The 24,766-nt window shown below is 48.5% G+C and overlaps 1 protein-coding gene across 1 annotated transcript; it reads right to left on the reverse strand.

Annotated features, from left to right (window-relative positions):
- Positions 1-8,914: 8,914 nt before the first annotated feature.
- Positions 8,915-24,653, reverse strand: SALL1 (spalt like transcription factor 1). The gene is made up of 3 exons (XM_056135753.1): positions 24,115-24,653; positions 11,647-15,065; positions 8,915-10,521 (listed from the first exon to the last, which is right to left on the reverse strand). The coding sequence occupies exons 1-3, from the start codon at positions 24,188-24,190 to the stop codon at positions 10,081-10,083; spliced, it is 3,936 nt and encodes a 1,311-aa protein (XP_055991728.1). The 5' UTR covers positions 24,191-24,653; the 3' UTR covers positions 8,915-10,080.
- Positions 24,654-24,766: the final 113 nt, after the last annotated feature.

Below are 24,766 nucleotides of genomic sequence, written 5' to 3' on the forward strand. Positions count from 1 at the left end.
TGTCATCAACCCCTCTGTGTCACTGCATCCATAAAATGGGTGCAGCAATACCACCCACCTCACGTACCTCATGTACAGGGATTACATGAGGTAAGTCAGAGAACACATTAAAGGCACCTTGGACACTTAGCACAAAATAATTTCTTATTGAGTATTTCTTATTGAAATATTTCATGAAGTAATTTTTAATTAATTTATTTATTTATTGAATCACTGTGGGAGGGCTGGAGCGATAGCACAGTGGTAGGGTGTTCGCCTTACAAGCGGCCAACATGTCCGACCGGAGTTCGATTCCTCTGCCCCTCTCCGAGAGCCTGGCAAGCTACCGAGAGTATCTCGCCCGCACGGCAGAGCCTGGCAAGCTCCCCGTGACGTATTTGATATGCCAAACACAGTAACAACAAAGTCTCCAATGGAGACGTTACTGGGCCTGCTCAAGCAAATCGACGATCAACGGGAGGGCCTTTACCTTTATCACTGTGGGAAAAGTTACAAAGCTTTCAGGTTTAAGTCTCAATCGTGCAATCATCAAATAGATTTCCCTTCACCAGTACTTATTTTTTCACCACCAAGAACCCCAATATACCCACCCTTCCAACCCCCCCAATGCCGGTTAGGCAGATGAATTCTAGTTAACACTCTATCCACTTTGATTAGATTCATTGTTTCAACAAAAAATGCACCAATATTATTTAGAGTTTATACCTCCCAAATCATACCTGTTGAAAAGGCATTGTGAAATAATTTGTTTCTACAGCTGGTTACAAGAATCAAATGATGTTGCATGGCCGCAATTGTGGCTGCGTGATTTTGGATTTCTGATATTTTACTTATTAAGCCTGGAAGTATTTCTGCCGAGAGTCAGATAATTATGAGATTGGTTTCTGTGGCTCTAGAGCCATGGACGTGCTGGAGATCGGCTCGTGGGGGGGGGGGGGCAACTCGTGACCTCGGTAGGGTGTGAAGGACGAGCCCGGACCGCCCCCCCCTTCCCATGAGGTTTCAGTCGCCCCGTCATGACCGGCTCATAAAGTAATTTCTTATTGCAACAGTTCTCTGCTCTCATATATTGCTATGTAAGAAGTTACCTGGGGGCTGGAATGATAGCATAGCGGGTAGGGCGTTTGCCTTGCATGCAGCCAACCCGGGTTCGATTCACGGCATCCCATACGGTCCCCCCCCAAGCACCACTAGGGGTGATTTCTGAGTGCAGAGCCAGGAGTAACCACTGTGCCTCGCCAGGTGTGACCCAAAAAGAAAAAGGAAAAAAAAAAGGAAGTCATCTGAAAAGTTGTGAGTTTAAAAGGATACCCTGCAACCCACCCTTGTACTCCAGCCCCCAGACCCGGGGATGGGCTCTGCTCAGAAGCCTGGAGCAAGGTGGGCTTTATGTAGCTAGTATCAGCTGAGTGGTTCCTCTCCACTTGGTTCTCACACTTGTTCTGAGATCTTTGGACCCATTTTCCTCCTGGAGGTATCAGGGGCGCAAGGGCACAGCAAAGATATGAGCAACAGGAGGAGAGATTAATGTTCAGGCTGGGAACTGACTCACAATCATACCTGCCTCATTCTTCCAGATAGAACACATGACAAGGCTAAACCCAAAGGGGCAGAGAAGTGCAATCTGTTTTGGGGTGTGTGTGTGTGTGTGTGTGTGTGTGTGTGTGTGTGGCAGATCAAGTGAATGAACACGGTGACTCTTTATTATAATTGACAGCAGATGTATGTGACTGAAAATCAAGGTCAAAATACAAAGTGCTGATCTTCAGTGGACCTTGGGTGGTTATGCCTGAGCCCAGACTAAGAGGGGTACATTGAAATAACCTGGGTCCCTATCTCTAAGACCAACTTCTCTGCAGCAAAGGAGTTTCCTTGTGTCACTTCCAGTAGAGATGTATGTGGTGGTGTTCTTTTGTATGTGTGTGTGTCCGTGCGTGCACGTGTGTATTCATGCTCATGTGCTTGTGCTTGGCCATGAAGAACAGTAAAGATCTAATCTTCAGTCAAGTCTGCAGACACCGAGCAGTGTTTCTAAAAGAACCCTTCTAGGAATGATGACTCAGGACTACACAGACTTAAGCTACAGTAAGTCCCATCTTCAGCACAGTGACTAAGGGTGCTTCGAAATGGTAGGATTTGGCAAGGATGTAAGCTTGGTTACCTAAGAGCTGGGGCCCACTTTCCACTGGGGGGGAGGGATCTTAAAGGGATAGTGCAGCTTGTTATGGTGATGGATTTTTCTACTCCTGGTTTCATTTTCTCTTCAGCACTCCTGGGTCTGTTGGAGGAGAAATCCCCTTTTAGGGCAAAATGCTGTTAAAACCCTCCTTGTGGAAGCGCTCCAGAGAAGAGAGCACAAACCCACCAGCTCCCTGAGCCAAGTCAGCGGCTTCTCTTTCCTTGGAGAAGCTGCAGCTCGTAACCTCTGCATAATGGATGAGAGGCTGGTCAGGACGCCAGGACCCTGTTACCTGCCTGTGCGTTGGTCCCTGCTCTCCTGTCCCCAAATCTCACTGCCAGTCCCTCTCCAGAGCCCCTGCTTCTACAAACCCAGCTGGGAAGCAGAGGTAAGAAGCAATTTCTCCTCCACCATCCTCCCCCCCCCGCCCCCGTCCTTTATCAAGGCTTTCAAACTATTAATTAATTTATTTTTCTATTTTGCAATGCTGGAGGTCAAACTTATGGACTCTCACTTGCAAGTGCTCACTGCTGTTACATTCCCAGCCCCTTTTAAACATTATGTGTGTGATTGTGTGTGTGTGTGTGTGTGTGTGTGTGTTGCGATGTGTGTTAAGAAGTACAAAGCACAGGGCTAGACAGAGGAAGTCCAATATGCACGCAGGAGCACTGCATAGTCCCCCCAAGTGCCACCAGGTGTGGCCCCAAAACAAAAACCCCTAAACATGAAAAGTCTATCTAACAAGGTGACCTAAAACTCATGTGTGTACACAGTCACCCCAAAACACGAGCTTCCCCAGACTCTCCCCACCCTTACTCCTCTGGTATTTTCCATTCAATTAAATAATGCTGGTGGCGACTAGACTGGCCTCATAAAGCTCCAATGGGTTCCAAACCACCCTTAGCAAAACTCAGGCAGTGACAAGGCCTGTGCTGAAGGGCTGACAGGTGGGTGGAGGTCAGGAGACCTGAGGTCTGACCTCACATGTGCCTAAAACAAGAGGCCCTTGATTATTAGAGAAAAAGTCCAAGAAGATGTAGCTAAATGCAGCTGTGGGGGTGTGCTCAGATTATTTTTATTTTGGGTGCGGACAGCAAGGATGTCTCTTGCCTAGAACTAGATCAGAGTGTGTGTGTGGTGTGTGTGTGTGTGTGTGTGTGTGTGTGTGTGTATTGCTGGCTGGGGGATGCGGGGGATGCCAACCCAGCACTCGCTATTCCTTCTAATAAAATATACATGTCCTTTGGGGCTGGAGAGATAGTACAGCAGATCTGGCATTTGCCTTGCACATGACCCACCCGGGTTTGTTTTGTTTTGATTTTGGTTTGGGGGGTCACACGCGGCAGTGCTCAGAGTTGAGTTATGGGCTTTTCACTGAAGAACTCTTCAGTCAACAATTACTCCTGGCAGTGCTCAGATGATTCTATGGGACGCTGAGGATTGGACCTGGGTCAGCTGCATGCAAGGCGAGTGTCCTTCCTGCCATGACATCTCTCTGACCCCTTTAAGTGTTTTGTTTTGTTCTGCCCAACCAAGGCTTGATCCCCAGCATCCTGAGCAGAACCAGGAGTGACCTTTAAGTGCAGAGTCAAGAGTCAGCCTGAGCACAGCCACAGGTGTCCCTGCCTCCAAATAAACAAAATTATAATTAAAAAAAAAACACCAGAAATATGTGTGCTTTTATAAAAATAGCAAGTTTGAGCAAAGATGTAGTTCGGTGGAAAAGCTCCTGCCTAGCCTGCTGAGACCTGGGTTTGATTCTTGGCATCTCTCACAGCAAGTATGGCGATAATAACATCAATGAAGTGATCCAATGCGGAATCGCTTAGTGGGAGGGCGTTGTCCTCTTGTTCACCAGCATGGGCACTGTTTCTGGGGTCAGCGTTTGAAAACCACTGGTTGTAGGTAGACTCGGCTCCTAGGGAACCGTGGTGCCATAGAGTCCAGTGAGAGCCACAGGGCAGGGGTGATGGCAAGAGAACCCCTGGGAGAGCAGATGGTGCAACCATGTCAGTGCAGAAACATAGCACCCGTGGGTGGCTCTCGGAGGCAGTGGCCCTGGGTCTCCAGACGCTCACCTCTCTTCTCTGCTCCCGGGGCCCATCCCGGCAGGTAGTCAGCAGCGGGGATCCTGCCTGTCCCACGGAGCTGCGCTGAGGCATGAGCACGGACCCAAATTCTGAACACAGCTGGCTTGGATCCCCAGGCACCAGCAAAAGAGGGTCCGCTGCTAGGGACCCAAGTTCTCGGGTGACTGACACGGACTCTCTGAGAAGGCAAGGGAACTGGACCCCCGACGACCCTACCAGGTTCCTTCCAGGCACCACTGGGTCGCGATTTCATGGCGCCCCATGGCCTGGACCGGGTCCCACCCTGGCTGTCAGAAGGCAGCACGACTTGTGCGGCCTCCACACAGTGCACTTGTCTTCAAAGCACTGGAACCTCGCGCCAGTGAAACGCCGATCCTGGATTGGCCTCCCCGAGGTGCGCAGCCAAAGGCCCACACAGAAGATGGCCTGTTCCTGGTGGTGTTTATAGAGCCCCCCCCCACCCCCCCGCACCTTCCCCGCCCCCGTCGGCCCTGGCTGGAGAGCAGCTGACAGGCGTCCCTGGGTCTTTGTTAAACCCGAGCTCAGATGGTCCTAGAAACACAAGAGGCGCCAAATCATATGTTTAAACAGTTAAGAGGAAACCGGCTCAGTAAGGAGCTACAACCTTGGATTGAGCCTGGGTGAATTTTCCTTCGCTGGGATTTCCTGTCCCTTTTCTGGATGTTTCTATCTAGCAAACGTTCCCTGGCAGGGTTTAAGGCCATCCGCTCTGCAATGAAAGCAAGTCTTGGGGGCCTGAGTTGCTAAAGTACCAACAGCTGCCACCAGTGTGGTCCAGGGCCTCAGTTCATCTGCTGGGGTGGACATCCCAGATTTCAGGTTAGCCTGAAACTGTATCCCTACCAATACAGACCAGCAGACCACCCCAACCACTGCCTGGGGGCAACGGGGGGGGGGGGGGGGGGGGGAGCGAGTGGGGCTGGCAACGTGGGGTTTGGGGGTGGTAGATTTTTACATCAAGGAATGTAAAGTAAGTGAACCCAAAAGTTTGCCTCCTGCAAGGTTCTTAGACTGCAGTTAAAATTTAACCTTTTTTTTTTCTCATGTAAATCATCTGGTCCCCTCTGGGGTGGTGGTGGGGTTGGTGGGGGGGGGGGGGACACCAGGAGGGAACAATGGGCTGGGATTAGATAATTGACTTAGTGCTAAAATTCCAGGAAGTTTGTGTTGCTCTGGGCCTGGATCTTGTTACTTTTTAGCTCCAATCTAAGTTTTTATCTTCCTATTAGAGTTGAGAGGACATTTTTTTAACTGTCATTTGCACAGTTGTAATTTTTACCCCCTTTCATCAAATGGGGCTGGAGAGATTAGCAGTTCTTAGCACTGAGATGAAAATATTGGTAGGGCCCAGTGGGTGCTGTTTTGTTTATTCTAACGGGGCAGGCTTTGATCTAAACATATTTCCTGGGGTCTGGACCAGATGACCTAATTCCTGTCTTATCGTCTCACAGATTTCTGTGAATCTCAGATTGCCCAGTACTGTGGAGCCCTTTGAAATTCACTTTACATTTTTTTCCCATTTGTTTTATTTGGGGGAGCTTGTGGAACTCCTCATGAAGACGCTGGTGCTTTGTTTTTCTAACAGGACTGCTAAGTTTTAACAGAGTGAGGTTCCCCCCCCCCCTTTTTTTAAAGTCCTCTCTTCTCGACATTCACGACATGCCAAAAACAATAAGCAAATAATCGACCGCTAGAAATTTATGTCAACTGCAAATCATTTAGAATTTTCTACATGAAGTACACTGCTCTCCCAAGTGCCTTCCCCATTCCCCCACCAAGTCGAAAGGATTCTTTCTCACTCCCCAATCAATTGAATAAACCTGGCCTAGTGAGGATTGAGAAGTGAAAGCTCAAAACTCCTTTCAGGTATGATTTACAAAATCATCTGCCCACACAAAATCCGTCTCCCCACCTTCTCCCTCCCACCTCCAGCAAGGTCCCTGAAAATCACTGAAATGCTCCTCCAAGTATATGTTCAGAAAGTAGGAAGTCCTCGTGTGTGTGTATGTGTGTGTGTCTGTGTGTTCGTGTTCTGAGGTGTGGGGTTGAGGAGCAGTGGAGATGGAAGAGAAAAAACAGACAAAACACAAAGGAATACAGGGAAAAGAAAGGGAACAAGAGAAGAGGGAGGATGACAGTGACACAGACAAAAAGAAAAAAAAGTCACCAAAACAAAAACAGAACAACCCAGGTGGCTAGTAAACCCAGGAGGTTTTGGAATTTGCTGCTGCACTGTTCCGTATTTTGATAACTCGGATCTTTAAAAAAAAAAAAAAAAGGAACTAGGGTGATGTCACCAAAATGAGTAAGTTTGGTTAAAAAAAAAAAGAAAAAGAAAAAAGGATGAATTTAGCTGTCATCATTCCAGTCCAGGCAGTAACAACTCCGAAAATTCTGGGTTCTCTGTGATACTAAAACTAACTCGACGCACTTCGAGTTTCAGCAAGGGAAACAGACAAACTTTGAAAAAGCGAAGCTGGAGACCCGGCAAGAGGGGGTGGGGAAGAGACTGGGGGAGGCGCGCGCGCACATCTTCTGCCTAAAAATAAACCCTGTTGCTTTATAAATATAATTCCTTTTCTCTTTGGCGGGGCTGAACCGAGAGGCTAAGTGCATTTATCACACTGTGAGGGGCCGCTGGGCTGAGGGCGATTTCTTGTTTTGGAAATGAATGGAAAGGGGAATGGGCAGGTAATGATCAATAGATTAGAAAGGATCGTCGATCGATAGATGGATAGGCAGGGACAAAGCGGAGACCGAGGGAGGGGGTGGGTGGGCATGAGGAGGGGGGTGGGCTTGCCCAGACCCCGAGGCTCCGACCATTTCCTACGGGCTCCGATCGCCTCGGGAAATAAATCTGTCCGAACGAAAAGCGGCTTTTGCTCCCCTTCACTCACTTTTCAGAGGACGCTGCCAGGGAGGCGGCCGGCGGGGCGAGCGCAAAGAAAGACTCGCCGGCACCGCTCGCCGGCGGAAACGGGGCTGGGCCGGGGGGCGCTGCCAGCCGGCCCCGGGGGGGCTCCGGGACCGCGGCTCCCGCGGCTGAGCGCTGGCTCCGGAGACGGCGTCGGGGCTCGGCCGATCGCGCCCCTTAGGAGAGACGGGCGAGGCGCCGAGGCGCGGGGACGTGCGGAGCGCGCGATCCGCGGGAGCCCGGCGGCCCTGGGGTCCCCCCCGCACCCCACCCCACCGGGTCCCCAGGCTCCGACCCGGGGCGCGGGGGCCGCTTCCGGGAGAAGCTCCGACCTCCCCAGTACCACTTGACCACGCAGGCCCGGACACCTCCTCCCGGCGCCCAGCCCTGGGGAGGAGTCGCACGCCCCTTTGGCGACGCAAACGTCTCCAGGGCCGGCGGAGAACTGGCGCTCCGGGCCAGAAAAAACGGCCCTTTGCTCCTGTCCCCTCGTGGGGGGGAGGGGGCGGGGGAGAAGGGGCGTCCGTCTCCCGGGATCGGCCAGGCGGGACTCTCCCGAGCCGAGACTTAGCACCGTGCAAATGTTGGCGCGCCGTGATGCTGGGAGGGTCTGTGCGTCATGACGCCGCGTGCGCCCCAGCCCAGCCCTCTGCTGATCTGGGGGCGCCCACCCGCGATTTGTCGCGGCCCGGGGCCAGCTCCCTACTCCCGGGGCGCGGGCCCGGGCCCCGTGTGACTGAGGCAGCATTTGGGCGCCCAGACCACACTGTTTGGAGGCGCAACCGCGAGTGACCGCAGTGGCCTGTGTACCGAGAAACTTCTGCTGCAAGCTGGTCCCGCTGTTTCTTCTGTACCTGGGCGAGGGTCACCGACTGCGGGTCGTTCACCATCTCCCGGGGAGAAAAAAGAAACTCACCGGACTCTTCTAGACATTAACCCCCTACCCTATTTGTTCACCCCCGAAACAGTGCTCAGGAAAAAAGCATGTTTTCCCTCAAGCCAAAGCGTGAGAGGAAGAATCCGATTGAAATTGGAAGATGAAACCCTCGAATTGACTCTACGCTGCATCCTTTTTTAAATTGACTTTTTCTTTCAAATATGGATGTGTGTGAGAGCCTAAAAAGACTAATCAAATAAAGAACACATTGACCTCTCTGGGTGGAGGCCCAGTTTCAGATTCAGATTATATAACCCCAGCTGCATCAGGAGTTCTTCAGCCATGCTGCTCTCAGCTGCCTGGGGAAAAGAAAAAGAAAAGAAAAAAGACAGAAAAGAAAACGCAACAGAATTCAGTGAAGTGAAACCACTGCTGCATAAAACCCAAGTCAAAATGAGCACACCATCCTGCTGAAGATGATTTACCTACTTACCTAGCATAATGAAACCTCTAACCATCTTCTATTTCCTTTCCCGTGTGTGTGTGTGTGTGTGTGTGTGTGTGTGTGTGTGTAGGGGAGGGGTGTTGTGAGGAGAGGAATGGCCAAACAGGTCATTAATACTGGGAAAATATATAGAAGTGCATCCAAATTTAAGGGGAAGAAAGAAAACAGAGGTCCATGCAAACCTGTTTCTGTAACACTTTTACAATTCCTTATTGAGAGAGATACACACTTTTGCACACACCTTTTACTGATGCCTGGGGACACAGTAATAAGGGACATTTGGGGGTCTGGCTAAATAGAAATGCACTCTGAAAACACAGACACAGTATTTTGTTTTATCTGTTGCCAAAAAAATGTATTTGATTACTTGAGTAAAATTACAGTATCTCTGTTGTTAGTAAGTATTAAATGTTAAAGAAATTGGACCCCCCTTTCCTTTCAACTTTCCAAGAAAGTGCATGTAACAGTCCAATTTTTTTCCTTCCATACCTAATACAAAATAAACAAACACTATACCTGCTCTCTGAATCAAGAAGAAGCATTTGCTCTTGTAAGGAACATATGTACATTTTCATGAAAGTGATATTTCTTACTGTATATACAAGAGCATCTACATTTTCTCCACTGAAGGTTGTTCAAGATGCTATACTTAGCAGCATTGTGAAATCCCAGCACACACTTTCTATTGTGAATATACCTACAAGGCAAAATGTTACGTCTCAGTTTCAACTACCAAAACAACACTTGTATTTTCTCTAAAGAATTCTGCGTGCTTATTACTGTACAGAAACTTATTAACATTGAGGACGACTCAAGTAAAAAGCACAATACAAATAGCAGTTCAAAACGGAAATGGTTAAATCTACCAAAAACAAACAAAAAAAAAAGCAGGTTGAATTTTAGAATAAAAATCAAAAAAAAAAAAACTAAACCTTTCAAAGAACCACACTGTTCAGTCTGTACTTTCAGTCCTCTCCTTAATTCTGTTTCGAAAGATTAGACAATGTGTTTGCTGATAAAACTTCCCAGCAGGATCAAAGTGAACATTTATATACAGACTTTATTAGAGATCTAATGCATCACTGAGGCATTGCATCAACACCAGATTCATATTAAACTGGATATAGAAAATAAGTTAATGCCAGATTAAGACCGCCTAGCAGGGCAACTTGCAATGGCCATAAATGTGACAGCAAGTTTACAGCACTCTAGTCAATTAGTATTTAGTCCAAAATACAGAAGACCAAAGTTAACGCTTGCATTCTGTTTGCAAAGCAAGGTTATATCACTAATAAATAAGCTTTTTTAGAACTCTAGAAGTTGAACGAGATACAAAAGAACGTCTTCATAATGTTGTAGTTCATAGACCTGGGGGAACCAGGAGGGTGTTGGGGGGGGGGCGGGGAGGAAGGGGCAAGGAGAAGGAGGCCACGGCAGGGGGGGGGGGGTGTCTTGTTGTGAACAGGAAGGCTCTTCCCCCCAGCCAGAGCCGCTTTAACTTGTGACTATCTCTTTGCTGTCCTCCACGAAGCGGGTGAAGCGGAAGTTGGTTCCGTTCTCACTGCTTGCCATTTTCTCCAGGCCGGCCAGAGGAGCGCCAGGCTCTGAGTTCTGGAGCTTCTCCAGGTTTCCTGTCAGCCCACTAATAGGTGAGCTGCTCCCGCTGCCGAGGCTTCCAGGAATTGGAGGGATGCCACCATTCTGAATGACGGAGATCTCATTGGCCTTCATCGCCAGCCCGTTGGAGAGCGCTGCTGCATACTGATTCCAGAAACTGGAAGGATCTCCGCTTCCTGACCTGGCCGCCAAATCCTTCTGGAACATTTCTGGGAACTTGACGGGATTGCCTCCTAGAAATGTCATGGGGCCATCCACGGAGAGCCGCCGGCCCCGGCGTGCAGGGGTGCTGTTCCACATGTGTGTGCCCATGTGTACCTGGGAGTAGGGGGGAGAGGGGGAGAGGGAGAGAGTGGAGAGAGGACGGAGAAGCTTAATAGTTGCATCTGTCTCAACTCATATCCTAACACTGGACAAAGCAAGTGGCCTAAACGTCTACTCTCATTAGGCGCCTGACAGCAGAAAGGGCATCGTGGCGTCCACTCCAGTGACTTGTAATAGCACACGGACTCTCTGCAGCCTGCTCCCTCTCCTCTCCCTGGCCAGGATGCCTTACTTACTCCTTTTTTATTACGCGTACTTAGCTTATAATGGCCTCCAGCAAGCCAGTCAGTCGCAGATAGCTCCTTGCAGGGGAAGAATTGTTATGTCCACTCTCATTGCCATGGTAAGTATTGTATCTGACACCCTTTACCCTATAAATGTCCTTTTCAGATGGGAAGAGAGCACCCCTCACTGATTGCCCAGAGGAGGGCCCCGTGCATGGAGAGAGAAAAACCAGAAAGTAATTATGCATCTCACATTACTGGCGGCAATCTCTGGAGAAATACTCTGTCAACAGAAAAATGTACACAATCCGAGGCCTCAACTGTTGCTCTAGAACTTAAGCATATTTGCTTTATTCCCAACACCTATCAGTAGGAAGTGTTGTATAATCAATTATCATAATACCCATTAGCAGAGCAGTGACGTTATTGTTTTTCAGAAAAACAAACCCGGCTGGACTGCAGGGTTATGAAAAATAGATGCCTACGCCGAGGAGAACTGTAATTATTAAGTGATCCGGGCAGCACGCAGGCCACACGGAGGCCTTCAATCAATACCCCACGGCCACGCCAGGCTGTCTTACTTGGTAGGTAAAGCAATTCATTTGGGGCACTTAGCGAGACACCAGAGTTAGGCGGCTGCTGTCTCGCTTAGGTACCAGATTATTCACTGGGTGGGCTGCAGGCTGCCCTGGTTCCTGCTGTGGTCCTGACCTCCCAGTTCCTCCACTCAGCTCCTTAGCCCCCAAGACAGGCCCCCTTCCCTGGGGAGAACTCTCTCCGCCTGAGTGTGTGTGTGTGTGTGGGGGGGGTGGGGCGGGCGGAGGAGAGAAGTCTTATGGAATCACTGACCACAGGGCCATGGGGCGGGGATGGGAGGACAGATGGGGTGAGGTACCTTAAGATTGCCTTTTGTTGTGAACGCTCTTCCACAAATAGTGCAAGCAAAGGGTTTCTCTCCAGTGTGAGTTCGCTCGTGAATCTGCAGGGCACTCGATGAGGAGAAGGTCTTGCCACAAGTGTTGCAGTAGTGCTGTTTGGGTGTTCTCCTGGGCAGGGCTGGGAGCAGGACTGGGGACGTGGCAGAGGATGACAGAGGCCCAGAAGGGACTTGACTGGTGGGGGTGTCCTTGCTGTCCTGAGGAGTAAAATGCACGAAGCCGTTGACCTCTGTTTTGATGAGAGTTGACAACGAGTTGGCGGGAATCACCGCCGAGTTCTGATTGGGGCCAAGGTTGGAACTGGGCTCAAAGAGCTGTGATGGTAGATCTCGCATCTGATGTGTCAACATGTGCTGCTTCAAATTACCCTTTGTGGAAAAGCCACGATTGCAAACTGTGCAAATAAACGGTCTCTCTTTGGTATGACTTCTATAGTGAATGTCCAAGGCACTCTGACAAGCAAAGGTTTTGCCACAAATGTCGCAAGCAGTATTTTTAAATTTACCCCGGTCTCGAAAAGGGAAGAGGATCCCCAAAGAATCTTCTTTGATGATTTTCTCGGCATGGCTAGAGGTCAAATCCAAAGCCCCACCGTTCACTGGGGTGGGGGACAAACCATTGGCAAACTCACTTGGCCCTGCTTTCTGTGGCTTCTCCTCGACGCCGGGTGACTTGTGGAACTCCTGGGTGCTGTTGGATGGGGACAGAGCCTGCATGGAAGAGGTAGACTCTGAGATGGCGGGGCTGCCAGCACTCTGGCTCTCCATGTCACCCCCCACCGAGGACGAATCGTTGGTCAGCACGTCCCCCTCGACCGACCCATTCTCCACTGACTTCAGACTGGCCTGCAGCTGCTCGGCCAGGCCGGCATTGATCATCTTCATCTGGTTCTCCAAAGCAGCGATGCTTGACATCTCTAGGGGCAGAGGCGAAGACGACAGGCTGTCTTGGGACGCGTCTGCGGACTTGGGCGTGTCCGGGATGCTGCCCTCAGGACAGTCTTCCATGTTTTCATCAGAGAAGTTGTCTAGATCATCAAAATTTTTCTCATCGAAGGAGCCCGTGTCCGACTCCATGGACTCGGGGTAGCTGTCGGGGACGGGGGTGTTGGGAATCTGCCCCCCCATGTGCATGCGGATGTGTTGCTGCAGGACCACGGCGTTGGTGAACTTCTTCTGGCAGATGGGGCAGGAATGCTGGACTCGGAGCGGGGGCATGGCCCGGTGCACGCTGTAGTGGGTCTTTAGGTTCCCTTTGGTGGTGAAGGCCCGGCCGCAGATCTTGCACTTGAAGGGCCTCTCGCCCGTGTGCGTGCGGTAGTGCATCTTCAAGGCGCTCTGGCAGCTGAGTACGCGGTGACAGATGATACACTCATTGGGGTCGGTGGCCTTCTTGTCAATGTTCTCCACCAACTGCTGGAGCTTGGACGTCTCTGAGGCTTGGGAAGAGTCCAAGAGGCCCCCGAAGGGAAACTTCGCCTTGAATTGCTCAGACATGAGTGGCAGCAGTGGGTTGGTGAGCGTGGTGGTGTTGCCCGAACCACTGTCAGCCACCGGGGAGTTCAGGGGTCCACCACTGGCCGTCCCTGGGGCCGAGTTGGTGACCACACCAGTGCTGCTCTCCTCGCTTTTGCCTCCAGGGGGTGGCGCAGCAGACCCTTCACCCTCCTCAGGGGGTCCACCCAGGTTTCTGGTGGTGGGGTCGGGGGCCCCGGAGTCACTTTTGACGGAGCCTGGGGGGCTGGAAGAGGAATGACTGATGGGGATGGGGGCTGGCTCTTCCGTCTTGATGAAGGGGGTGAGGTTCGGCAGGGTCGGGGGCAGCGGCAGGCCCACTGAGGTGGTCAGAGTGGGCAGGACTGGTTTGGTGTCGAGCCAGCTGGTGACTGGCTTTTCCGGAGGAATGGACATGCCATAGGGGATGCCGGTACTCGTGGGGATATTGTCCAAATGCTCAGGCACGGGGTAGGGGTTCATCTGGATATGCGGGTATTTCTCCTTGTGGCGCTGGAAGTGGACTTTGAGGTTCCCCTTGGTGGAGAAGCGGTTCCCGCAGATGTTGCACTTGAACGGCCTCTCGCCCGTGTGGGAGCGCAGGTGGATCTGCAAGGCACTGTCGCTCCCGAAGACCTTGGCGCAGAACCTGCACTTGTGTTTGAAGAACGCCTCGTCGGAGGAACTCTTGGTTTCGAAGGCAGTGACATTTGGTGGCTTGCTTTTTCTTTGCTGGGCCAAGGCGGACAAGGAGTTCAAATCCTCTGCAGTTGTTCCAATGTTGGGCAAAGGGCTGGGGAAGACCGAGTTAGCAGGGGCCGGCTGAGGTAGAAGTGGATTAGATGCAGGACTTAACAAACTGCTTATTGCAAAAGCTGGTGAGGATGATGCCGAGGCTGTTGCATTGCTGGCATGTGAGGCACCAGCGCTCGAAGCCACTTTTTCTGAAGATGGGGTGGTAACTGCTGCCGCCAGGATGTTGACGTTGGGGGAAGAGCCGCTGTGGGATGGGATGATGGTGTGGCCAGAACTGCTCTGAGGTAGCTGGATTGGGGGGAGCTGTTTCACACCGCTGATGCTGGCAGATTGGCTCGCGAGGCTCTGTGCTAATCCAGCTGCTGCTGCCAGCTGCTGAGATAAATGGGAACTTAGTGTGGACAAGGGGTTGGCAGATGTTCGTAAAGGACCTTGAGAAGGACTAGAAGATGTTGGCAAGTCTGCGTTCTGAGACGCCAACAGCAATATTTGGTGACGAATCTGCTCGATCAGTTGCAGCTGGTGGATCTGTTGCTGCTGCAGCGCTAGGAGCTGCTCCATGAGGGCCGGGACAGCCAGCTTGCCCCCCGAGGCCCCGCCGCACCTCGCTTCCTGGGAGAACTGGGCCACCGCCACCTTGGTGCTCTGCAGGTTCTCGATGATGACGTTGCTGTTGATGACGGAGAAGCTGCCCAGTGTCGTCAGGTCCCCGAGCTGAGGTAGAGAGGTTGTGATCGCTGAGGTACCTGTGGAGGAGCTGCTGCTGTGGCTAGGTGGCTGGCCGCCACCGCTGCCGCCACCTTGGCCCGTGGCCGAGGCCTCCACCTCCATGGACTCTTCCCTGTCCAGTGCGCTGTGTTCCGAGAGGTCACTGCAGTCCACCTGCTCTGCTTTGTTCACGGTGTCATTCGTTCGCTCATCAGGATTCTCTGGAGCAGGGCTGGGGGCGAAGGTTTCGGGTGGGGAGGCCGGGCTTTCATTGACGATGAGAACTAATTGATTTTTAGTACAGTTCTTCTTGTGGAGCAGAAGATCAGATAATTCAAAGAACTCGGCACAGCACCGGCCACAGACGTGGGCATCCTTGCTCTTAGCAGGGCGACTGGGCTGACCCTTCTCGGTGTTGCCTGCCAAGAACAAAAGGTGCAGGGTGAGAAGGGGGGCCGGGACACATGGGGTCACCCACACCTTCAAAAACCGGGAAGAGTGGGATCCACTGTATTCGACGCACAAAACTCACAACTACAGATGCTGAGGGCCAATCAATATCACCTACGAATGTTCATAATTAAATGTTAAGGGAGTTGGAGACACTTCTAACAACTGGCTATCTGAGGACAGCCATGGCCTTCAGATAATCCATCAAAATATAAAATACTATGAACCGAAGACATCGGTGCATAGTGAAATTCTATAGCAAAGCATTGATTTCCAATATTTTTATATACCTTATTGTCTACTCATCCATAGAGGGGCCAGCAACCATTCTGAGGACTTATTAGGCTCTTGAGTTTCTGTCAACCTTATTCATTTTCAATGGATTCAAAGATATCTGTGACAGTTTGTTCTGTCACTGAACTAATTTGTAGTCATTCAGGTTCCAATCAGTTGTTGACAAGAGGGGGGGGAAATGCATAGCCCCAAGCTGAAGACTGACAACTTGAAAATCATCTTCAGGAGGCCCAACCTACAACCTGAGTCTGATCAGTGACGCGCTCTGCTGTCTCATCAGTACGAAATGCTCCCAGACTGCTACTCCAGACTCGGTTGAACACAAAAGAGAAAGTAAAACATACACAGAAGAGAAACACAATGATCATAATCCATTACAAGGCACGCCTGGTACCCCTATATCATGCCATGGCATGTTTATTTTTTAAATTAAAGTATGCAGCCCTGCTACAATTCTGCTAATCAGGGAATATATGCCACAATGTTCCAAATGGCAACATTAATGGCTCTAAAAATCTCGTCAAAAGTACTCTTTTTATCTAAAAAAAAAAAAGAAAAAGAAAAAGAAAAGAACCAGCATAAGATTTACATTTCTGATTAGACATCAAGTTGAAGAAAGATGTGCAGTTCAGGGAAAGAAAAGAAATAATTCTTGGTTTAGAGTTTGGAAATGCCTTGCAATTCTCCTGTCTGAATGTCTTTAAAAACAGTTTGCTCTTAACTGCTATCAATTGTTTAACAGATTGTCCTGAACCTTTCATTATAAAAATCCCTTTATTTCATGTTTGTTTCCACTGGTTGCTCAGATTTCTTCTCACTAAGATCCATTTGTAAATTAAACATAAAAATCTCCAACTCCAGGCTAACATCCTATTCAAAGACAGGATGGCGTCCCATTGTTTGCCCAGCATGGGGAACAGCAACTTCTGTTGTACAAATGGTGTGTGGTCATCTCTGAAGGCTGTGAAAAAAAAAAAACTGTTTAATTCAAGGATTACCTCCCTGCATGCTTTTCTGCAGAACTGAATCAGATAATAGTTAGTTTCCATGACTTCCAAATTGAATCTCCCAGAAAACTTGCAGGGGGGGAAAAAAAAACTAATTGCAAATATGAATAAAGAATAAATACAAAATCAAAATGCTGGGTTAAAAAAAAATTTGGTAAACTTCGAGTCAACTCAAAGAAGCCAGTATTTTGCCGTTTTGGTAGTAAACATCAAAGAAGATTTGAGTAGTTTTACATTCCCAAAAAGAGAATTAATACCTAAACACTAACTTCTGAAAATTCCTTAACTCTCTTTGCCTTGAGTGATGCCGAAGTTGATTAGAAGCCCTTGGTAAAGTATGCCAAATGTATGCACACTCGTATTCACTAGGAGTGTTATTGAGAAGCTAAGTTGTACTTAACAAGCTAGCTTTCTTAAGACCCATCTTTTAATCTCCACAAGGGTATAGTGCAAAATGCATTAACAATACCAAACAAATCTTAGTTGTAGCAGAAAATACCAGTAATGATTCAGTTTTAATTTAATGTTTAATCATCCTAATTGGCGCTGGATTCCTATGCACAATCTAGGTGCTGTTTTAAGCACTTTCTGTCGCTCTCCCTGCCTTAAAATAATATAAACAAAATATTAAACAAAATTCGCTAAAGTTATGTTGCTTAACTTGGGACAAAAATAATGTGACAAAAATTCTGTTTAAAGCTTCTTATTTTGACAACCAATTTTAAATGATGCATCCATTTCGGATGCTTATTTTAAACTAGGAAATGCAATTCCTAATATATTCAACAGAAATGTTATTTCTTTCTCTTTGCACATTTCCATATGTAATGGTTATGTTTCCATCTACTTTTACAGCCAATTATGAAGGAACAAAAGCTATTCTGTTTGTTCACACATTTTCAACAAAATGCATTAAAACTATTATGTCAGCATGTTCTATTAAGCTCTGCATTCAGTGGAAAATACTTTTCAACCAGCTCACATTTATCAAAACATAAAGCCACTTTAAAACACAGTTTTGCTTGGTCAGCTGGGCTTAGACAAATAATGACAGATTCAGAACTAAATAACTAGCAAGGGAAATCAGAAAACTGACTTCATCAATTGTACACATTACAATGTAGTTGCTTCAAATATTTAGCACATCTGTGCTCACGATTAAAGGGCATTTTAATTCTTTTTAACTTCCAAACATCTGATATTCTCATAATATACAGAGAAAATTAAAAGAAGTTTACTTCATAGGATTTAGCGGATTATTATTTTCCTGTGCTTGAATTCTGCATTTGTACTTTTCCAAGACTCACTTGAGAATTTTCAAGTTTTGCAACCTGAACATTTTTATATTTAGGATTGTGCTAACTGGACGGGAAAATATAGATGCTTAAAAATAAATGCCTAGTTGCTTGTAAGAAAGAGACTTTTTTTAAAGAAAAAAACTGCCTATATTTTAGCTTAGTTTTTCACATTTTAATAAGCTGACATCTGATCTCACTGTAGAGTCAACTAATTTAATTTCCTGATGTTTATGAATACAAGAAGAAGAAGAAGAAGAAGGAAAAGGAGGAGGAGAAGATGAAGAAGAAGAAAAAGAAGAAGAGGAAGAAGAAGAAGAAGAAGAAGAAGAAGAAGAAGAAGAAGAAGAAGAAGAAGAAGAAGAAGAAGAAGAAGAAGAAAGAAGAAGGAGGGAGAAAGAATTCTGTTATCTCTTTTGATTAACTATACTGTTAATAGTTTTTAACTTTAAATCTATCTTCTGCATTCTGAACAGAATTTCAACGAAACAACTTAAACACACACAAAACACAAGAATAAATTTGATTCTTTAACTACAAAGGGAATATTTTAAGTTATAATAAGATACACACATGTATACTAGCTTGTTCTAATTCATTTTTCCAGGCTCTGCTATCTTGTATCTTTCTCAATAATCTATTGCACAGGATTGCAACTGGTGATCCCATTATAGTAAATACAGTTGCCTTGTTCCTGTACTTGGTGAAAATAACATTTGGTTTCTTTTCTAGGGATTTTGAATACAAATTAATTTTGTAACCCTGGCCAATAAGAAAATGTAAGAAGTAGTGGTTTTCTAAGAATATATACACACAAAAAGATAATTGGAATTTTACGTTTCTATTTGCTTGGGGTGGTTTGATAGATCCACACAATTTCGACTGAAATCCCAGATGTTTTAGTTCTTGTTGTACTACTTAAGTACTTGATGCCCAATGCAAATTTGCCAGTTTTTCATCATCTGAACCTAACATTGCAGAAGCAGAAAAACTGGAGTGTCCCAGTGTTTGTCTACTAAGAAAATAAAAATAAAACCATACCCCACACAGAAAGGTTTAGTCAGCCAGGAAGAAACAAAACAAAACACCAACAACCCTCCCCTACCACACTGAGTTTTCTTTTTTGGAAATCCTCAAAAAAATCTTTCACTTTCCTTCCCAGGACCTTAAAATCATATTAGCATTTTTGAAAAAGAATCTCTTAAGATTATGATTTTACTTATACTTTTAGCAGACAGCTCCTCTTTCACAGACCAATTTAAGATGACTGTCACAATCCTTGATAATCAGTCTTTTATCCTTTTTTTTTTTTCACAGACCTGGAAAAAGCCTGAATCTGAATGTCCAGCTTCAGATGCTGGAGAAACTGTAAACACTACAACATATGCTGTGCATATTTTCTGTGTTGTCTTATGGTTCCTCTCTGTGAAACACAGCCTCGAGATATATTTATGTCAGCCCTGGAGTTTCCTCAGTGTCTCACCAGGATTTGTGTATTTTCTAGTGAAAGAATACAAGTGAAATCTCTGGGAAAAACAGCAAGCCCGACAAGACACTCACTGCTTTTCAAGTCTTGCTTTGAGCCCACCTCGTGTACACAATAAATGAAAGGGGAAAATGTCTACCCCTTGGATGAATCAAACTGAACACTAGATGGGGTTCCAGTTGCAAGGGTTTGTTCAAAAACTTCTTTGTGGCTTTCCTCTTCCAGTGACGCGGAAAAGAGAGACTCCTTAAGGCGCGATCTAAACTTTGACTACATAAACATTGGCAAAGGCACAAGAAACTAAATCCCTGTTGTTTGAGGGTAAACCGGAGCGATGGGAAGGACCTGTCAATCTTCCCCTTTGGGGGTCTGGCATCTGAGGGTGACAGGGGAGTAAGGTTAGGAAAAGAAGCCAAGCTGATAAGGTGAAACTAAAATAAACTACGAACTTCCTGCTAAGTGACTAGCAAGACTCAATTTGGGGGTCACTGGGGAGATACTGAAGGACATATTATGATCTGGACCTTGTCACCTTTGCATGGGAGGAGGCTAGCAAAGGTTAAAACAGCTGGACACATGGAGGTTTTCTAAAGCCTGGCACACAAACTTTCCTCTCCTGGGGGGAGGGGCGCTGCCTCTCGGGGATCATCTGCCATCTCCTTTACTGAACAGCTAAACAGCTTCGGTTGGGGTAATCTAAGAATATTTGGGAAGATATAGCCAGCAGGGCCAGGATAGGTCTTAGAAAAAAACTGAATTAAGACTGCAGAAGGGATTTGTTCTGCTTACAACCCTGCCATCTCGGAAAACTTGGGGCACTAGGAGTCTCCCTACTTCCCAGGCTCCCAGGAAGACCCGCAAATTACAAATGAGGATCTCTGCCTCCTCAAGGATTGTGAGAAATGACAACAGGCTTCAAAAGTGGAAAGATGCGAAATCAAACCCCCAAAGAATCACCTATCAATTGCTACTTCTGCCTATATACCGTAGGTGAAACTGGACATAAAATGAACCACAAAATGATTAGTATCGCAAAAATCCTTTCCACACACAGTCTCTCTTACCAGCTAACTCTTGGCTTGCCTGTGTTTTTGTTTTTAACAGTTTAAGAAGTATGACCAGCACCAAGCAAATCCCCAACAACTATTCGCATTTTATTTTCTCTTCCAGGATCTCCCATTATGGCACAGACTTAACATAGGCCTGACTAAACATGAATTCTTTCCAACTGCCTTATCTTGCAGGTGTCGGTTTTTCAAAAAAAGCAATTAATTATAGTTCTCAGTAACCTTTTGGGCCCAGAAATCAATGTATTGCCATTAAGCTGCCCACATGGAGTAAATTACTTTGGTAAATAATAGAATTTCATTATTAATAGAAATAAGATGAAATTTTAAGATACTTCACACGAGTCAATGCTTTATAGGCAGTTAATGATGCTTTTTTTTTAAAATCTCTGTCCCAATATTATATTTTCTGTGAAAAATGCTGAGTGCCAAAATAAATGAATGGATAATCCATGTAGTTACATTCATTTTAAAAACATCATCCATGGAAGAAAAACCTCAAAGATACACACACACACACACACACACACACACACACACACACACTTTTTCTTGAAATTCAAATTCACATGCAAACCATTAGATTCTAATAGTTAACTTTCCTCAGAATTATCTCAGTAAATAATTTTTCCAATGGCAGTTATTTTTCTACAAGTAATCTGAGACTTGTTGAATATTAAGAGGCAAGTCGCATCTACCAGAATCCTAGTTTCATAAGGAGTCAAAAATTCCAAGCTTATTTTAGGGTGTCTTGCTGGTCTTACAGCTTTATCAAATAGAATTAAAAGACACATTTTAAAGCTGACCAGACGAGCCTGTTTTCTTGAAATGGTTGAAGTGAGGTTAGTGGTGTGGCTGTTTAGCAGGGCCCTGGTGTTCTTTGTATGAGCACACACGAGCGTATACACACACACACACACGCGCACACACGAGTTCACGCACACACACACACACACATACACACACACACATGCATGACATGCAGCCCATAGCTTTGGGAGTCCCCTTTCAGGATGACTGTTACTGGGGTCTACAAACTTTTCTAGGTTCCACTCTGGGCTGAGGGGTTCTTAGAGGATAAAAAGCAGTGACCAGATAGAACTTTGTATGTTTGATATTTTATCTGTCATATTTTAAGTCTATTTCAGGATCAAGAAAAAGTAGCCATGTATTTGTCTTCTAAAAATTTATCATTCTCTCTCTCTCTCTCTCTCTATATATATATATATACATATATATACACACAAATCAAAAGTCCATTAACTCCTTAAAGTATGTATTTATTTATTTGGAGAAGGAATAGAGGTTGGTAAAATTACTACGGAATAGTGGGTGACTTTTTCAAAGGGAACTCTGAGCTATGTCATAAACTCCGGGTTCCATTTCACTCCCCAATCTCTCCAAATAAAAAGGAGAGTAGGACCCTCCTGTAAGGGAGCCGGAGAGGAGGATTAGTTGTGTCCTAATATTATTACAACATACTAAATCCTGTAAACCTATTACAAAATCTACACTCTAAGCAGGAGAACCCAAACTTATTGTTCCTCCACATAAAAAAGTCATAACCTAAAACCATTAATACTGAAGAGAAAGAGAAGAGGTGTGTGTGTGGGGGGGGGGGGGGGTTGGACGTGGGTGCTCAGTAAGCCCCCTAACAGTTTGCTGTTCTTAAGACAATGAACCAGCTTTTGGGATGAAAAAGTAAGAAAAGAAGAAGGGAGGAAGGAAAGAAGAGAGGCAAAAGAGGGAAAGAAACTTGATTCACTTAATTAACTTACCTCAAAGCTCAAATAAACTTTGAAAAAAGGTCTGATAAATAATGAAGGGAAGAGGGGCCTCCCTTTTGCTATTCTTTGAGAAACCCTTTCTGAAGTCAGAAGCCAGGCAAGGAAAACGCACAGCTTACAAGACACCACGGATCCCCAAGCCGGAGCCTTTATTGTGAGATTTTTGGGAAAACGTATAAAATCGGTACAAATTTACAAAACAAACTAAGGCACTTTGCCTTCTCTCGTTTAGTTGGTCTCATACAAAGCGTAGCCTTGAGCCCTGAGCTCGGCAAGCCAAAGTCTCACCAGAAACTTTAGGAAAAGATGGGTGTGGGGTGAGGAACAGAAGCTGCTAGCTGAGAAAATCCAGAAAAAAAATTACTGGGGGTTGCTGCGGAGGCCTTGGATAATTTAGCCTCCTTTACTACAGCAGAGCCAGTTTCATCTAGAGTGGAAAGTGGGGTCCAGGGGCTCCTCTCCGCAGACGGAGAATTCACAGGGACTCCGCAGGGCGATGGAATGAATCTTAAGAAAGAGCCGCGGGAAGAGGTGGAACAAATGCCGTAAACACTTTTGAAAATCAGTCTCAGTTCTCCCTAATATTTTACGGAAATCCTCCCCTTTCCTTTCTGACGGCAGGGGCGAGCCTGGCTGGTGGGGTCCGGTGGGTCCCCGAGCCCAACTCTGCGGAGAAGCAGGCCTCTGGGGAAGCAGCCCAGGCACTGCGGGGCCCGGCCGGCCGCAGAGTCCAGCGCTGACCTCGGGACACGCTTCGGAGCCCTGCTAGGTTCCCAGCCCTCTCCTGCAGAACCCCTAAAGCTGGAGGCGTCCAGAGTCGCTGAGACACTCCAGGGTCGCTAGTCCCAAGTCTTCCCGCGCCCGGGGCGTGAGCAGGGGACCAGGCAAGTGAGTCCCCTGCACCGCACCATCGCCTCCAGCGCGGAGTCCCCTAAAGTCAGTTCCCCTCGAGGGCAAGAACCGTGTCCTCCGTCCGTACCCCCAGCTCCCTGCCCTCCAGATCCTATCAAGCACCCCACAGAAACTTTGTTCCGGACTTGTTCATTCCCTTTGGGGCTCCGCAGTGGTCGCCTCCACGGGAGAAAGGCAGAGCTGGTTTTAGGGGGCTCTCTTCTGGGCTAAAAAGCGCCCCTCACCCAACCCCCCAGACCCAGTAAATGACCCTCAAGACTCCGGGAAATGCGGGGTACCGCGATCCTCAACCTCGTGCACTCCGAATCTAAGGATCTCGGAGGGGAAGGGGGGGGCGGGGGCACATGTGCTAGTAGGAAAGATCGGGGGGGATAATAAAACTTGGGGAGCCGAACCCCGACACGTTCTCTCCCCCCCCCCCCCCCGCATTCCCTCTGCACTCCGTCTCGGACAAGGGGCAGCATCTAAGAGCGCTCTGCCCCCTGACCGCGACCCCAGCGTGGCAGGCGTCGGCGCCCCGACACGAGTCTCCATGTATCTTCGCTGCTCCGAACCCCAAAGGCACCCGGGGTTCCGCGGAGCCGGCCCAGGTGGAGCGCGAGCGAGGGAGTCGGGGGCTGGGGGCGCGGCGCGGGGAGCCCCGGACGCTCGGAGTTCGGCCCCGAGTATCAAGTAAACTTCCTTCCCCAGGACAGCCACAGAGCCGGGGTGGCCGAGGAGCCGCTGGGGGCCCCCGGGAGCGCCGCGGGGAGCATGAGGGGCCCCGAGCAGGCGTGCACGGGCCTCTGCCCGCACCCGCGCCCGGACCGCGGCTCGGCGGGTCCCCGCTCCGCTGTCCGGAAAGGCCGGCGTGTCCCCTCTCCTCCCCCCACCCAGAAGACCCAACAACTCCGGAAAGATCCCGCAGGGAGGAGTGTTTGCTTTCTCGGCGGCCGGGGGAAGTCCAGCAAAGGCCACTGGAAAATTAAAAAGAAAGAGGGGGGGAAAAAAACCAAAAGAAAAAAAAAGCCACCGCGCCGAACGGAGACGGCGAGCGGGGACGCGGTGGCGGCGGCCGGGCAGCGGGCGCTGGGCCGCCGCGTGTGCGTGGGTCCGAGGGTGCGTGAGTGTGAGTGCGAGTGCGTGTGTGTGCGTTTGTGTGTGTCCGCGGGCGCGGGCCGGAGCACTCACCATCTCGCCGGGGGAGCGAGGCCACTTCGGGGTCGGATTGGAAATGTTGAGGCTTCGCTTGCTTCCTCCGCGACATGCTGGCTCAAACATCAGCTGGGGCAGAATAAAAAATTACTAAAAAAAAATCTTCTCAAAATTACGGAAATCGAGCGGCGGCGGCGGCGGCGGCTCCCCCCGCCCGCCGGCCCGCCCGCCCCCTCCCCGGCTCCCCGGCCCCGGGCGCAGCGCGCATGTGTCCTGCTATAATTATGATTATCAATAATGCATTGCGATTAATCATAGAGGGGCTCTTTGAAAGGCGATTGGCACCGGGCCAGCGCTATTCAAACCCGCTCGCCTTAATCAATTAGTTCGTGATTTGCTGCAGACCCCTGTCTCTCCGCGCGCTGGCCCAATAAGCCGGCCGCGGGGCTGGCTCTGCGCGCCGCGCCGCCCGACACTGGGTTAACCCTCTTCGCGACCGCCCGGGACTCCGCGGCCCGGCCGCCGGGGGCCCTGCTCCCCGCCTCTGCGCACCGGCGCCCGGGCCTGCGCCCCCTCCCTCCCCGACCCCCCCGCCCCCACATCTCGGGCTGGGCCGACCCAAATTAGCATGCCCTCCCCGGAATGAAGCCGCCCGGGTGGGGGGTGGGGCCGGCGGGCGGCCGGGCTG

The sequence above is a fragment of the Sorex fumeus genome, unplaced genomic scaffold (genome assembly GCF_029834395.1).
Source record: "Sorex fumeus unplaced genomic scaffold, SorFum_2.1 ptg000122l, whole genome shotgun sequence".
Classification (NCBI taxonomy): domain Eukaryota; kingdom Metazoa; phylum Chordata; class Mammalia; order Eulipotyphla; family Soricidae; genus Sorex; species Sorex fumeus.